Genomic DNA, 15,793 nt, shown 5'->3' with positions numbered 1-15,793 from the left:
CTGCAAGGCCACGGGGCTGGAAAGTGCCAGAACGGGAGCCAGACCCCACCCATCGCCCACCCCCACCCCATCCACCTAGATTCTACCCTGGGAACCTTGGCCCAAGCACTCAAGGCCTTGGAAGGCAACTTTACAATCACTTCTGTGGGCCACACACATTCCTTTGTGGCCACTCGACAAGCACTTGTTGACCGTGAGCTGTAGGAGCCTGGGGAGTCCCCATGCAGGGCAAGATGGAGTCAGGAAGTACTGCAGGCCCCGGGCAGGTGGCTTCTCTGGGTAGTGAGCCTGACCGCTGTGGGGGGGGACGACAGCCCATGGGAGGCGATATCTGAGCACACCAAGCCAGTGTGGGTCCTGGGCTCGGCCGGAGCCTGGCTACTGTGGGTGGGTCTGCTCCTCCCTGTGCAGGGAGGGAGGCTGGGACACCTGCAGGGCCTGCTGGGTCCCGGGTGAGAGAGGCCCAAGCCACGGTCTCTTCCTCAGGGAGGCAGTAGAACCCCACGCAAGCAAGAAGCAGCCTGCAGCAGCCCTGGCAGCCCCAGAGGGTCAGGGTCCCCTCCCTGGCCTGCGCTGTCCAAGTCCCCCTCTGCCATGGGGGCGGCACTCTGCCTTAGCAGACTGGGTTTGATGAGAAGGTGACACTTTCAAGCTGTGGAAGGGACTGCATGAGCCTGGTCTCAGAATACTAAGAGCTCTATCAGGGGTCCCAGGTACTGCCGGGGACAGGGGGCAGGGGTCCCAGGTACTGCAGGAGACAGGGGACAGGGGGCAGGGGTCCCAGGTACTGCCGGGGACAGGGGGCAGGGGTACTGCAGGGGACAGGGGTCCCAGGTACTGCAGGGGACAGGGGTCACAGGTACTGCCGGGGGCAGGGGACAGGGGTCCCAGGTACTGCTGGGGACAGGGGGCAGGGGTACTGCAGGGGACAGGGGGCAGGGGTCCCAGGTACTGCAGGGGACAGGGGTCCCAGGTACTGCAGGGGACAGGGGGCAGGGGTCCCAGGTACTGCTGGGGACAGGGGGCAAGGGTCCCAGGTACTACAGGGGACAGGGGGCAGGGGTTCTGCAGGGGACAGGGGACAGGGGTCCCAGGTACCACTGGGGCAGAGAGGATGGTGTGTGGGGAGGTGAAAGCCACAGCCGGCAGGCAGGCCTTTGCCAGGGGTGGAGAGCAAGGGGCAGGAGGTGTTCCTGGCTTCAGTGTCAGAACTGTCCCCCGGCCCAGCGTTTGCAGCTGGCCCGCGCAGGGACTTGCATTTAAGGTAGGGCTACAGAAGTTTCCCGCTGGTCTGAAAACCCTTTCCACCCTCAAAAAAAGAAAAAAGAAAAGAAAATCCAAAGGGGCACTTACCCCGGATAAAAATAAAACTTGGAGGGGCCCGCAGGAATGGAATACCTTCTTCCTGTGTTTAAATTTCTACGGAAAATCTGACCCGCGTGGCCGCCGCCCCTGCCCTGAGCGGGCGGAGTGCGCTTATATCTTTAAGGAAAGGAGTCAGGCGGGCGTCCAAGTTCCCGACCAGGCGCGGGCGGCCTCGGCACCAGCAGCCAGGTGGCGGCGCGGTCGGCCCGGGGGACGGTCGGGCGCGCCCCGCACGGTGCGCGGCCCGGGCGGGCGGGCGAGGGCGGCGGGCGGAGCGGGAGGCGGCCACGTCCCCTGCGGCCGGAGCGCGGGAAGGCCGGCCCCCTGCGAGCGCCGCGAACGCTGCCGTCTCCGCTTGCAGAGGCCGCCGGGGCCGTGGATGGGGAGGGCGCGCCGCCCGGCGGTCCCAGCGAACAGGCGGCCACGATGAGGGTCAACGAGAAGTACTCGACGCTCCCGGCCGAGGACCGCAGCGTCCACATCATCAACATCTGCGCCATCGAAGACATCGGCTACCTGCCGTCCGAGGGCACGGTGAGTGCGGGCGGCCGCGACCGGGCGGGGCGGGCCGCGCACCTGCGCCGCGCGCCCAGGGCGGCGGTCGGGCGGCGGCGGGGCCTTGCGTGGCTCCCGGGCGCCCTCTCGGTGCCGCGCGGGGGGCGCCCACCTGCGCACGTGCGCCGGCCGGAAAGCGCCGCGGCCCGGCCCCGTGCGCCCGTGAGGGGCGCGGCGCCCACCCCCGAAACCCAGCGCCCGGGGGCCGCGTCCCCGCTCGCAGCCCGGAGCGCATGGCCCCGGGCAGGTGCTGGGACCCTCCCCTCCAGGCCTGGGCCAGGGTGCCGTTGGGGGCAGCGGGGGTGGCGTTAGGGGACAAGGGCGGAGGTCGGGTTGGCAGCCGCCAGGCCCCACCGGCGGCCCCACCTGCCAGGACGCGTCCTGCCCAGGGCGCTGAGCCCCGCACGGGAACTCTCAATGCCCACGGCAGCCGGCGGGCACGAAATTGTTTTCTGTGAGCCGTCCCGGCGGAGGGAAGAGGCCGGGCGCTGGCGAGAAGCAGGTCACGTGTTTGGGGACCCCTTTGCCGAGCTCCTCTCTAGCCCCATTACACTCCCCAGGGTTGGACCCAGCAGTTCACAGGGATCCCCTGGGGGCAGAATTCGCCCAAAAGGAGTTTGACTTAAAGGACAAAGTTTGCCAGGAGAGGGCTGTGACCGCCGGGGTGGGGGCGGGGGCGCTCGCGGCAGCTCGCTGGGACTTAAGAGCAGAATCCCCCTCCCCTCCCGCCCTCTGCAGCCCCCTTCAAGGCTCCTCCCAGACTTTGCCCAGGACCTAGCCGCTGCCGGAGATGGGGGTTGTCCTGGCCTGTCCCTCTAGCCCGGGGGCTGGAGAGCTTGGGGAGGGCCCTGTGCGAGGTGCAGGGCGGGGCATGCGCAATGCCAGGAGTCGCAGTCTTCCCGGGAAGGCCAGACCTGGGCTTTGGTCAGACCTGGCACTGTGCGAGACCCAACCCTGGGCACCAGGTGAGGGAGGAATGGGGGCTCCTCCTGACCTGGGCTTGCAGACAGCAGCAGGGAGCGCCCAGCCCAGGAGTGCTGGTGGAGACCAGGCTCGCCTTAGAAGCTGGGGTCAGCCTTTGAACAGAGCTGTGCGGGCTGCACAGGCCCCTGGGCACCACAGAGAGTGAGATGGGGGGGGTTCAGCCCTTCCGGAGCCTGAGGAGTACAGATGGAATGTTACCCATTTCCCAGGACGGTGACAAAGGACAATTCTGTAGTGCTGGGCCAGCGCTGTGTCTTGGCTTGTTTAACTCACAACAAATGTGTGGGGTAGGTGCTGTTACCATACCAGGACACTGAGGCCCAGAGGGGCCGATGACCTACTCACTCACCAGGTGGGCAGGCAGCTAGGGAGGGCCTCAGAGACAGGCAGGTGGCACAGGAGGGCTGGCAGGTCGCGGACATCCCAGTGGGGACTCCAGGCAGCCCGCGCAGGATGATGAACAGACCAAGGTGTTGGGAGTGTGGACCCACACGGCTTGACGGGGACTTGGTGTGGCTGAGAAGTGGAGCCTGGGGGAGTGGCCCCTGGCGCTGGCGGTTCAGCTCAGGGACCTGTTGCTTATCCACACCCAGCCAACATCTGTCGCCTGGACCAGGTGAGGTTCCCCACGTCCACGGAGGGGCCGCTCAGCCCTGTGCTCAGGATTCACAGTCCAGAAACACAAGGGTGGGCTCGGGCCAGGCCAGCGAGCCTTTCTTGCACTTATTGTCTTCACTGGGCTTGGAGGACTGTGGACGGGCAGCAGCTCTGGGGCCAGGGAGTTGTTGGTGCAGGGCAGGCTGATGATAGGAAAAGCCTCCGGGGTGCCCAGCACAGCTCCGTCTAGCCAGTGCCGCTCAGTCGCTACCCAGAGCTGCTCAGCAAAGGGGGCTCTGTACATGCACCCATCAGTGGGCGTGGGCTGCATTCCCACGGTTCCTGTCCTGTCCCCCATGTGCATCCCAAATGTGCCCACGTAGGCCACAGAATAAGTCCCTCCCCTCCAGGCTGAGGTTTCCCAGACACTGTGTGTCTGCCTTCCTCCCCAAGTTCAAGGGTGGAAAGCCCGCGTGTCTGCACAGAGGCAGGAGTAAGAAGGAATAGCCCTAAGCCCGAGGCAGGTGGAAGCAGCGATGTCATTAAGTGTGCTTTACATTAATCCTTGAATGTCTTCACCTTCCAACTGATGGCCACCAGCAGCCTGAGATCTGTGCTCCAGTGAGCCAGACACCCGGAGACACCTGCCTCCCAGGTATCTGCCCACCTGCTGAGATGAGAGCACTTACTGCTTCTCTGCCACCAAGTGTGCCCAGAGGAGTAAGTCCATACGCAGTGCTGATGACCTCATCTAAACAGCTTCCTTGAAATCAAAGTGGAGTTGAAATCCATGTTTCACTCCAGGCTGAAATTCCAAGACCCTCAAAACCAAAAGCCGACTGCGGGTCTCTCGTTTTCCAAGACGGAGAACACAGTGGACTCCCTCAGAATGGCCGTCCTTTCCCAGCTGCGTGAGCTCAGCTCCGGGGCCCAGCGGCAGGGAGAGTTGAACGTGAGGACTCTGCGGGGGTCGAGCTGCAGACAGGGCTCCCTGGTCTGCCCTTTCACCACCGTCTGGGCTGTCTGGGAGTGGCCGGGGTGGGCTAGGTGGGCCAGCCTCGGGCCACCCTTTCTGCCTGTTGGTGCTGCCTGGGACAGGGCTGTCAGGATGTGCCTGCTGTGAGGGGACCTTTGTCCTCTGACGTTCTCCCCTGGGACCTGGTGGAGCTCTTCTCCTCCTCCGCTGTTTTCCTGTCTTTTCTGGGGAGCTCTGCTCTCAGGAGCACTGCCCGCCCCCAAGTACCCAGCACTGACCTTGGGATGTCCTCAGGCTCCACAAGCATCCTGGGACCTGGTCAGGAGACGTTTTTAGCCCATCCCACAGATCAGAACTGAGGCTTCTGGTGGGGGGCGTCCTGTTTAGGCCCGGCCGGCCGGGTGTCAGCGCCGCAGCCTGGCGTCTGCTGGCCACAGCCAGTAAACGGGTCCCAGACCCAGCGCCTGCAGTTGGTCAGGCTCCCTGCATCCTGCATTCCACAACCTCGTCTTCAGTCCCAACCGTGAGGAAGTCCCCAAGAGGTGTCCCAAGGGCACCTGCCTGTTCCTAGGGGCAGGGACCAGAGGTTCGGAGCCTCTCCCAAGCTTAGACCCCTGTTCCTCTCACTGCAGTCTATCTCTGCCTCCTTGTCCTGGTCTCCACACGGCGCTGGGCAGCTTCCCTGGACCTGCCTGTGCCTGGCTCCCCGGCGCCCCGAGCCAGCCTAGAGTTGCCCCAGGGGCCGTCCACTAACCCTCACTGAAGTAGGCTTTTTCCTGTTTTATAAAACTAAAGACCTAAACAGACAAAGCAACCTAACCAGGACCACATAGCAAATCAAGGACGAGGTCCAGCCCCGGGGTTCCCCAACAGGGCTTACTCACTGCTCCACCTTTCACCTGTGGTCCACTCTGACCATGAGATTATTTTCACCTGTCCCCCCCTGGTTCGTTATTTGGGCATGTGACTCAGTTCCCAGTGAGACCAAACTTCCGTTGAGGGTTCACTCGCTGCAGGGCCTATTGTAAATTCTAAAATGAAAAGTAAGACATGGAATCCTCCCAACACCCCTTGGGGGGGGGGTCCTATCAAATGTGGGAGGTCTTAGGAATGTGGAAGCACAAAGAGGTTGAGCCCCGTGTCTGGGGCAGCACAGCTCGTGACAAAGCTGGTCTTTGAGCACAGGCAGGGTGATGTCATCCTTGGTCAGGCCTCTGGCTCCCTCTCCCTCCCCAGGCTGGGAAGTTCCCTGAGACGGTCAGGCCCCTGCGGTGGGCAGCGTGCTCCTCCCTGAGGCCCCCGTGGACAGGTGGTGCTGTCTATACTGAGCCAGGGGTCCTGGCGGCTCCTGGGACTGTCCCTGCTCTGCTTCGGTGGCTGTCTGCTCTTCCCCCTTTCCCTGAGGGCTGCTTGCTGACTAGTTCAGTGTCCGCCACCACCTCTGCTGACCAGGAGCGTCCCCTGGGCCCCGTAGGCACTGAGCTGATTGGTAGCTGGGTTCTGGGTGCAGGTGTGTCAGGGCAGGGCTCAGGGGCCTCTGTGGGTCGAGAACGTGCAGCTGGTGGTTCCGAGGTGGCCCCGGCACAGAAGGCCTGCATTGGTCCTCCCTGGGTCCCGGACACAGGAGGCCCCACAGGGGCCCTAGCTCAGGGCTGAGAGGGAGGGGGCACGAGGCGGGTACACGTGGGGCCAGCACAGGGCCTGGGAAGGGTGGGAAGAAGGAGAGGTGGGCGGGGGGACAGGAAGCGCAGGCCAGACCCCAGCCGAGCCCCGGGGGGGCCGCAGCGGGTGCCCTCAGCGTCCACACTGCCCTCTTGCCCCGCTGGGTGCACCCCTTCCCATGCACCGTGACCACATCTTGCAGGGCCTGGTATCGGGGTGGCCTGGTGCCCACTGCACAGGGAGGAGGGGACAGCGCCTCCCCGGCCGGCTCGGTGACTGTGCCCCGACCTTCATGACATGTTGAGAAGGCGCCTCTGCCCTCGGCCTTGGATGGAACAGGTGACAGGGATGGCCCCCAGGCACTGTCCCGGCACGTTTTGGACCTGCTCCTGCTGAGCTCGGCAGGGTGGCCAGGCGGTCATCAGCTCAGCTGTCCCTCCTGGCCAGGGAGGCAGCTTGGGCTACCCTCCCCGTCCTGCAGAGCCAGACCTGGGGCTCAGAGGGACCTGGCGCCTCACCCAGGCCTCGGAGCTGGAGAGGAACCAAGTCCAGCCTTGGACTTGGGCTGGGCCTGGGCCTGCCCAGAGGGACCCGCAGCCCAGGGTTGCCTCAGCCTCCCTGGCCTGCACCTGCCTGCTGTGGGTCCTGCCCCCGCTTAGCCACTGGCCTTCTGGCCCCAGAGCAGCAGGGGCCAGAGGTGACCCCTCTCTTACCAGCAGAGCTGGGCACTGGCTGGCCAGTGGGGCTTCAGCACCTGGGGCCACTAGGAGGGCAGCCGGGCTGACTGCATTTCCTGCGTGAGCCTCAGTTCCCTGCCGGTCAGCAGGACCTGATCATGGTGCCCTCCGGGTGGCTTGAGGGGACTGGGTGGGATGGCAGGCCCATGCTGGGAGGTGCCCCCGAAACCTGCTCCATCAAGGGCTGGAATGCCCGGTGGGGACGGTTTTGAGGCTGACCTCAGTCCTCCCCTGCTCCTCCCCTTGGGGCCTCTTCGCCTGCTGGCCCGGGCCTCGGTCCCCAGCATGAACTCCAGTGCCCCTTGCTGGTGGCAGGTGTGAGGCACTGTGGTCTCCCAGGTGCACAGTCCGTCCCTGGGCTGGGGCTGCATCTCCTGTCTTCACCCCCCCCAAAGCCACCTGCCCACACAGGTGTGGTCCTGGCCATGAGCACCTGGGAGGGTCCCCCACAGGAGCAGAGTGGAGACCCACTGGGGGCAGCCTGGAGGGGTCCCATGCTGTTGCTGGGTCCTCTGAAGGTGACCGGGGCGGGCTGGACTCAGTTACGTAGCAGACGTGACGGACAGTTCCAGCCTCCTGCTGGCTTCAGTTGCTGGTGAGGCCCGGCCTCCCCTGGAGGCAGCACCTGGACCAGGGAAACTGAGATGCTGGGGGCCTGGGGCCACCTGCCCCAAGGAGGCAGGAGGCACGAGAGCTGCCATCAACCCTACCGAAGGCTGGGCAGACCGGGCCTCTGCCTGCCCAAGACCCCTTCTCCGCGCCCTGCAGCCCAGCAGACAAGGTCCTCGGGCCCAGTCTGTCCTCCCTCTCCCTGTTGCCCGACCCGTGCCAGTGTGCCGGGTTCTGGAGACTGCGCGGACCCTGTGCCCTGGGCCTGCCGCCCTCCGGCTGCAGCCAGGTCCCCCAGCCCTTCACCCGGCCAAGAGCTGTTCAGCGTCGTGCACGGCTGGGAGCCACTCCGGGGTCCAGGGGCCTGTACCTGAGGACTCCCCTTATTCCCAGGGAGGTTTCCTAGGTGCTGTGTGGCCAGTCAGGGCCAGGGCCAGGGCCGCCTGCTAGGCCGTGGCAGAGGCTGAGCTCTGGGAGGAGGCAGCGGGGGGCCTTCCCAGCCTCCTGCCTGGAGCGGCGGGGACCTGGGATGGGACGGGGGACACCTCAGGGTGGGACGGGGGGCAGAGGTGGCTGGGGGCTGTGGTGGGGAGCATGGCAGCCTGGAGGGATGGGGTACAGTGGGTCCCAGAGGGGGGAGCAGAGCCTGCAGGCTCACCGTGGACGAGGGTCTGCTCGCTTCTCCAGCTGCTCTGTGCCCTGGGGAAGGGACGGCCGAGTCCCATACAGGCTTAGGGGCACTCCAGGGCTCTGGGTCAGGGCAGGCTTCCTGAGGAGGAGTCCAGCTGAGTGGGGGCACGGGCAGCACCCCCTGCTGGCCACTGTGCTGGGAGGCCTGCCTGCAGCCCTGCGTGCCCTCACCCCGTGGTCCTGACAGCCCAGACGGCGCGCAGCTGGCCTGTGCTGTGACAGCCAGCAGACCCCGAGGGGCCCCGGGCGTCACAGTCCTGAGACCGCTGGCTCTCAACCCGCCTGGCGCTTCCTCCTCGCTCTGCCCGACGCCCTCAGGCCTTCAGACCGGGCTCTGCAGCCCTGATGCCCCTTGCTTCTCCCGGGAGGGCAGCCTCTGGGCTGGGCATGGGTGGGGGACTTGACGCCCCAGGAGCAGCAGAGACCCAGCGTCTTCCTCTCCCTCTGGGTGCAGCGCTGAGTGTGCTCCTCGGGGTCCCCTGCGGTGCCCCAGACGAGCCGCTGCCCGCCGCAGGCCTGTCCTCTCGGCCCCTCCTGCCGCCTGCTCTGCCGTCTGTCTGGGGGAAGCCTCCGCGGAGCCGGCCAGCACCTCCCCTTGACGTGACGGCGCGGTGTCGGGGGTCAGAGGCTGAGATGGCGCCTGCAGTTACCTGAGGGCTGCTGCCCTGCCTGACCTCGCTGGCCTGTGCCGGGTCCTTCCTAGAAGGTGGCCCTCGGCAGCTTTTTCCGTCTAGCTGTGGTGTCCCCAGGGACCAGAGGGCAGGGTGTGGCTGGCAGCCAACGGGCCTTCTAGAATGTCACCCCGCCCCTGTCCTGGTGTGGCAGCCCCAGGACAGAACCTGGCTCTCAGCAGGGGTCTTCTCTGTGTCCGAGGGGGTGGGCCCCGAATCCCTTAGGCCCTCCTAGGGGCCGGACCACCCAGCACCAGCGGAACGCCCCGTGGGGCTGCTCTGCGCTGTCATTTTGGAAATGACGAGGAGACGCTGTCCGGGTTGGGGACAGACCCTGGCCCTTCCTGACCCTTTCCCGCCTGGGGTGGTGGGGGCCGTGTGCGGGTGGCCCCCGAGGGCCCGGCTGCGCCAGCCAGGTGACGGCCGCCTCCTCCCCCCGCAGCTGCTGAACTCGCTGTCCGTGGACCCCGACGCCGGGTGCCGGTTCGGGCAGTACTTCCGGGACGGCCGGCGCAAGGTGGACTACATCCTGGTGTACCACCACAAGAGGCCCGCGGGCGCCAGGGGCCTGGCCCGGAGGGCCCCGGCCAGCGACACGGCGCTGGGCGCTCGCCGCGGGAAGCAGGACCACCCGCTGCCCGGCAAGGGGGCCCCGGTGGACGCGGCGCCCGAGCCCCCCGTGGACTTCCAGGAGGACGACAAGCGGTTCCGCAGGGACGAGTACGAGGGCCACCTGCTGGAGGCCGGCCTGGAGCTGGAGCGCGACGAGGACGTAAGGACCCTCCTGGACGGGGCGCGGGCGGGGCTCCCCTGGGCAAGGGCCAGATGACAGTGCCACCGTCGTCCCCCGGGAGGGGAAGGAAGAGTGTCTGTCAGCGCTGGGGAGCCCCGGGCCACCGGCCTCTGCTCTGCGCCTGCGCTGGCCGCACAGCCGGGACCCGCGGGGGCCGACATTTCCTGTGTCTGTCGCTGCCCCCCAGGGAAGGTTGTCCAGTCAGAGGGACAGAGGATGAAGCTGTCCTCGTGGTTATCCTGGGTGACCTTGACCCTTCTCTGGGCCTCGGTTTCTGAGGTTGTCAACTGAGGAGACAGGTGTGGGGCCCTGCTGTGAGATCCATGATCGGGTAACACTGTGCCCCGGATACCCCCCACCCGGCACAGCCAGGCCTGGCTGCTGTGGCCGCTGCAGACGCAGCCACGTGCAGAGGGTGGCCTGGCAGGTGCTGCCTTCCATGGTGATCACTGTGTGCTCCTCGGCGGATGTCTTAACCTCTCTGTGCCTCCCTGTGTCCGGGTGCCCTTGATGACATGAGCGGGGGAAGGGAAGCCCCTGGCCGGCTGAGCTGTCACCGTGCAGATTAATCAGAAACGAGCAGAAGTCTCAAGCCCAGGCTAAGGGTGGGCGAAGGAGTCCGCAGGCCAACGTGGGCAGCGGCTGAGGCAGCGTGGGTGTTGAAAACAAGGTGGGCTTGGGGTTAAGTGTCCTCAGCAGGAACTGCGGGTCCTCGAGTGACTAGTGCTTTTGGTTTGGTGACAGAAAACCTTCAGAGCATTTCCACCCAGGGCTGTCCACCGGGGACCCACGTGGTAGGCCAGGGAGCCTGCCGGACACTGGGTCTCGCTGGGTCCGCTCCTCCCCGGGCCCGGCTGCCTGCAGGTGTGTGCGGGGTCCTCTCCGGGAGGCGTCCAGGTGTGTGAGGGCCTTGAGCCGTTTGCCTGGCTCCTGCCGGATGGGAGCTAATGAAATTCAGGGAGTTCCTCCTGATGCCGAGGACTGTGGCCAGCACAGGTGAGCGCTGGTCCTCGGGTCTCTCCTGGAGAAGAGCCTGGGTTCCCCCTGGCCCTCCTCATTGTTCTGCCCGCCGCCCTGCGGCCTTGGGAACAATGCCGCCACTACACAGCGTTTATTTCACATGTCACTTTATAGCAGGAACAGATTAGCTCCCTCTCAGGCAGCGAGGGGGCCCTGGAGGTGGGCCGAGGGGGGAGAGCCGACTCCACACTGTCCTCCCGGGGGCCTTCCTCTCTCTGTCATTCTTCCCTGAGGACAACTTTGCCTCTCCAGCTTGACAGTGGCCTCTGAGGTCTGGTACTGCACACCGACCTGGCAGAGCCCCGACCTCTGCCTGTCCTTGGTGAACTGCAAGGCCTCAGTGTCCACCGCTGTCACCGGAAAGGGCAGTGGCCTTCACAGCGCTGGGTCGCTATGGGTGGCCCTGCAAGGTGCTCAGTGCACAGTTGGCCCCGGGGGTGGGGGGTGCTGGCCGGGCTGAAAACAGGGTCCTTTCCATGTCCCACTAAAATCCGTGTGAAAATGTCTACTTTTTAGTGTATTTATGTTGTCTCTTCTGCATGTGAAGTAAAAAGCAGTCAGAAGGACATTGGTCACTGACACCAGCAAAAACTTTAGTCCTGCAGTAAATGACCCTGGAATTTCATGGGAGCTGTGGCCCTGGAGCTGGACAAGGCTTTCCCATCGGCCCCTTAGGAGTGGAATTGGGATTGGGCAGGGGCAAGACCAAGCGTTCGAGGCGGCTGAAGGGAGTTGGTCCCCCCTCCCAGCGGTCACCTGTGCCCTCGAGGGCCGCTGGGACCAGAGCCTCCTGGGAGGTGAGTGGCCCCGAGGCCCGCAGCCTGCTATCCCAGAACCTGGTCTGTGAGAAGGCCGGGTGGACATGGGCCCTGCCCGCGGCCTGCGGCGTCAGCAGAGAGGACTAAGGGGGTCCGCTTCCGGGTAGAGTGTCCACCTCTGATGAACCACCCCCGGCTGTGCTCAGAGGACAGGAGCCAGGGCTTGGAACTGAGAGTGGCTCCAGGAGAGCCCGGTCTCCCCATCAGGACCTGGGGCCTCTGTGCACTTCCGTAGAGAAACCCACAGGGTGGGCCAGGTTCCCAACCCCCGACGACCCCAGGCTCAGACCCCAGGCTGGAGTCCTCGACCCTGGCTGCTGGCATTCAGCATTTGGCAGCACCCCTGGGCTCTGCCTGGCCAGCTGACACTCCCAGGCTGGGAGAGCCAAAAGCGTCCCCAGACGTTGCCAAGTGTCCCTGGGGGCCAGAATTCCTCCCCCACCAGTGGAAGGAACCTGGCTTCGAAGGCTGGACCTTCAGGCAAGGAGAAAGAAGACCCAGAGGGGCCAGATGGGTGGCCTGGCTCAGTGGCCTGGGGGAGGGGGTGTCTCCAGGTGCAGGAGCAGCCTGGCCTGGCTCTCTGTGGGGTGCCTGTGTGTGACCAGGTGTGGCCCTGGATGCAGCGGGCTGAGAGGTCACAGGGACAGGGCTCGCCTTCTCGCTGAGGCTGGCCTGAGGCAGGGGTGTCTTGGGGGCCCCCACGACTCAGCATGTGATTCTTCCAGAAGGTGATCTGGCTGAGGGGACAGTGGGGGTGGCTCTCAGGGACCACATAACAGCTGAGTCGTCTCTTGCGGCGACAGAACAGCGCAGGCCTCCCCCCCAGCTCTGGGGTTCTGTTGTCTAAAGTCCAGGCGTCGGGGGCCCCCGGCTGCAGGGAGCCCTTCCCACCGTGCCAGCTCCTGGTGGCCTCGCAGTCTTCGGCTGGTGGCCTCGCAGTCCTCGGCTGGTGGCCCATCTCTCCTGTCCCTGCCTGGTCTTCACAGGGCCTCCCTCGGCTGGCTCTCCTCATTCTCTTCAGGGCCACACTAGTCCAGTGTGACTTTATCTGACCTTGGCCACATCCGCAAAGACCCTGGTTCCAATTAAGGGCACGGTCACAGGTGCCAGGGTCAGGGTATCTATGGGGGGATACCGTGCAACCCCCCACCAGCTGAGCACCGCGCTGGAGTGGCCCTGGGGGGCGTGGCTGGGGTGGCCCAGGCACAGAGGTGGCAGCCAGCCTGGGGGAGGCGTGGCCCCAGCAGGGCAGGGGAGACGGGTGGCCTGGGGCAGCAGGTGGCTTCCCTGCAGGGCCAGAGCATGCACCAGAGGCCCTGGGGCCTGTCCCAGTGCCGGCTCTGACCAGGCCCCCACGTCCTCCAAGGCCCCCGCGCTGTTCAGTTCTCCACGGAGACCCCGCTGCTCCTGTGAGCCAAGAGCCCGCTGAGGGCTGGTGGCAAGTCCCAGACAGAAGTCCCAGATGCCTTGAAGAGGGAGGGGCCTTGGGTGGGCAGGAAAGGGCTGGCCACTCGTACCTGCAGGGTGGCTCTTAAAGGAGAGGTGGGGGACCTCTGGGACAGCGGAGGAAATGGCAGGGGGCCAGGAGGCCCGACTGAGGGGGCCTCCCGCCCCCTCCCCTGCCCTCCCTTTCTCGTTCTCTCGTCATCCCCCCACTCCCCTCGTTCTCTGCCTCTCCCCGACTCTGCCTCCCCTCCCCCTCCCCCAATCCCCTTTCCTCCCCCTCCCCTCCCCCCCCGACTCTCCCTCCCCCACCTCCCTGAGGGGTCAGCTAACGGGGTTCCCATTAGAGGACAGCAGGAGTTGGTGGCCAACATGTTTCCTTGCAGTGAAAATCCATTACACTTGTGAAGTCCAGCCTCAAAGCCTTGGACATGAAGAATGTCCAGGGTCATTGCAGAGCAGGCCACTGGCTGAAATCCCAGCAGTGTGGCGGGTGGCCGGGGCCCAACTGCCCTGACGCTGGACTTGACCTGGCTTTGGTGGATTCTGTTGAGGACATGGACCCTCCGAGTCTTTTGCTCTGGGGGCTGTCGGGCCCCTGTGCCCGCTGGCCTGCTGCCGTCTCTGGGCGGGCTTCCCTGGGGCTGGTGGGCTAGCCGGCTGTCGGTCACTGGGGGCATCTGCTCCCCATCTTTGAGATGCTGCCCCTGAAAAGCTAGTGGCTGTGGCTCTGTGGGAGGAAGGGGGCGGCTGTCACCCCAAGCTGTGGGACATCACCCCAAGCTGCAGGAGATCACAGCCCCGGGCTGGGGAGGCGGGTTCAGGTCCAAGGCAGCTGCTCCCCGAGTTAAGAGGCACCCTCTCTGGGCCTCAGAATCCCCATTTTTAACGAGGAGCCGAGCGGCAAGTCCCCTGGACTGGAGGCCAGGGTAAGGGGCTGGTGTGGGCCTGGGGCTGGCCGCAGGGCCGTAGCTACCTGCCTGCCTCCCGCGAGGCCAAGGGCCTCTCTCCTCCACTCCCAGGGCACAGGCAAGAGCAGCAGCCGGGCCCCGCTTCCTGCCAGATGGGTCAGACTCAAGCCTGAGGGGGTCCCCCTGCTCAGGGGCTCCCACCCAACCTCCTCCAGGGGACCGGGGAGGACAGAGGCAGGATGCCCTGGTCACGGGAAAGGGAGGGGCCCTTGCTGCTTACAGCAGGTTTAGAGGCAGGTCTGGGCTCGGTGGGCTGGCCCTGGGGCCGGGTCGCTCCTCACAGCCCTGGACACGGAGGAGGCGGGGCTGGGGTCCTTGACGGCCAGTGGCAGGTCTCTCTGGCTTCTGAGGACAGAGAAAAGGGCTTGGGGGTCTGGAAGCTAGCTGCTCAGGCCCATGGCTGCCCAGCCTGGAGCAAGGGGCCAGGCCAGGATGCCACCTGGACTGGGGTGCGGGGGACAGAGCTCCTGGTCCAGGGCTGGCCCAGAAGGCTGGCTCCTGACCCCTGGCCCCGGCTCCTCCACGGCCCTGCCCAGCCGCCCTGCGCAGCCCCCTGTGGGAAGAGCAGGCATCTCAGGGCCTCTCCTGGTCCCGGTGGTGCCTCTCCCACCCCCGTCACCGCGGGCTTTGTCTCCCGAGTCTTCTGCTAGGGCCAGAGCTGTGCGTGACGCCCCTGGTGGCTCCTTTGGTGACTTGGTGCCGTGGAAACGTTTCTGTGGCAGCGGATTCTGGACTTTTCTTTTTCAGCTGTATCTTCAAAGTCCCCGGTGGATGGTGTCCGGGGGGCCGCAGTGGTGTTGGGGGACCTTTGCCATCTGGCCGCAGCCCTGAGAGCCCGTGGTGTCCATGCCCCGCGGGAGGCGGCAGCCCTTAGGTCAGGAATTCCGTGGCCGCTGTGCGGGAGGCGAGCTGGCCGGGAGCGCCTGCACCAGGGACGGGGGCGCCTGCAGGCTCCCCATTTATGCCTGGGAGTTCAGCTTGGTTCCTCTCCAAGCCGCGCTGTCGTCTGTCACTTCCCGTCCTTTAGCGTCTCTTCTCCTCGAGGTCGGGGGAGCTGACCTGGGGCCTGACTCCCCAGGCCCAGGTGCAGTATGGGTGGGGCTCCCGGCCCCGCCCCAGGCTGGGTCCCATGCTCCTCTGCTGGTCACCCACCTCTGGAACCCTGCAGGGCTCCCAGGCCCGGGATGAAGGTGCCCTGTCCAGAGGGTGGCCCCGGGGCTGTGGCTGAAGGCTCGTGCCCTCTCGGTGGCTCTCCCCCTCCCCTTCTGCCCCCGTCTTCTCTCTCTGTTCAGGACAAACGAGAGTGAGGGGCCTGAGTTTGGGAGGGTCAGGCGGATGGTAGCCTTGCCGGTTCCTCAGGGTGGACAGACCGCCACTGTCTAGCTCAAGAGCCACACCAGGCCTGCCTCCTGCTCAGCCCCTGGGGTTGCGGGAGGACGCTGTTCCTTTGTGGGGCACCTGACAGTGACCTCCAGGGCCCACCTGTGGGGAGGTCTCCTGACCCCCGCCCCCATGGTTGGGCTCTGCCCAGGTGACCACGTCAGTAGCTGCCCCAGGAGGACTCGGTGCTGGGTGCTCCTTCACATTGTCACCTGTGAGCCCTGCCATTCTCCTGGTTCTTGGGTACCTTGGAGGCCATGGTACCTGGTTGCTCTTCTCATCTGCACCTTGTCCTGTTCCCCCGGGGGCTGACCCGGCCTCCCCGTCCACAGCGAAGGCCTTTGATTGACAGGTCTGTCTTGCAGCACCAGCTGTGGTCTGGCGGGCCTGGGCCAGAGCCAGGTCGAGGGCTGAGGATGAAGGTGTCACAGCCTGTCCCTGCGTGGAGACCAGCAACGCACCTGGTCCACCCCTGAGACCACGTCCACTGCTCTCCGCAGCCCTGAGACCTGAGACTGGACA

The 15,793-nt window shown here is 65.6% G+C and overlaps 1 protein-coding gene across 2 annotated transcripts in view; it reads left to right on the top strand.

The window, feature by feature from the left end:
• Nucleotides 1-1,716: 1,716 nt before the first annotated feature.
• Ano1 (anoctamin 1) overlaps nt 1,717-15,793 on the top strand; it is a 77,937-nt gene continuing 63,860 nt past the window's right edge. Inside the window, exons 1-2 of one of the 2 annotated variants that reach the window (XM_071615972.1) lie at nt 1,717-1,899; nt 9,289-9,618. In XM_071615972.1, coding sequence (XP_071472073.1) covers nt 1,792-1,899; nt 9,289-9,618 — 438 coding nt within the window. In that variant the 5' untranslated portion in view covers nt 1,717-1,791. The remainder of the gene's footprint in view (nt 1,900-9,288; nt 9,619-15,793) is intronic. The other variant, XM_071615973.1, reaches the window with a different exon arrangement.

Source organism: Marmota flaviventris, chromosome 9 (genome assembly GCF_047511675.1).
Source record: "Marmota flaviventris isolate mMarFla1 chromosome 9, mMarFla1.hap1, whole genome shotgun sequence".
Taxonomy (NCBI): domain Eukaryota; kingdom Metazoa; phylum Chordata; class Mammalia; order Rodentia; family Sciuridae; genus Marmota; species Marmota flaviventris.
Note: the sequence above shows the minus strand (reverse complement) of the source record. Positions and strands in the feature narration are given on the sequence as shown.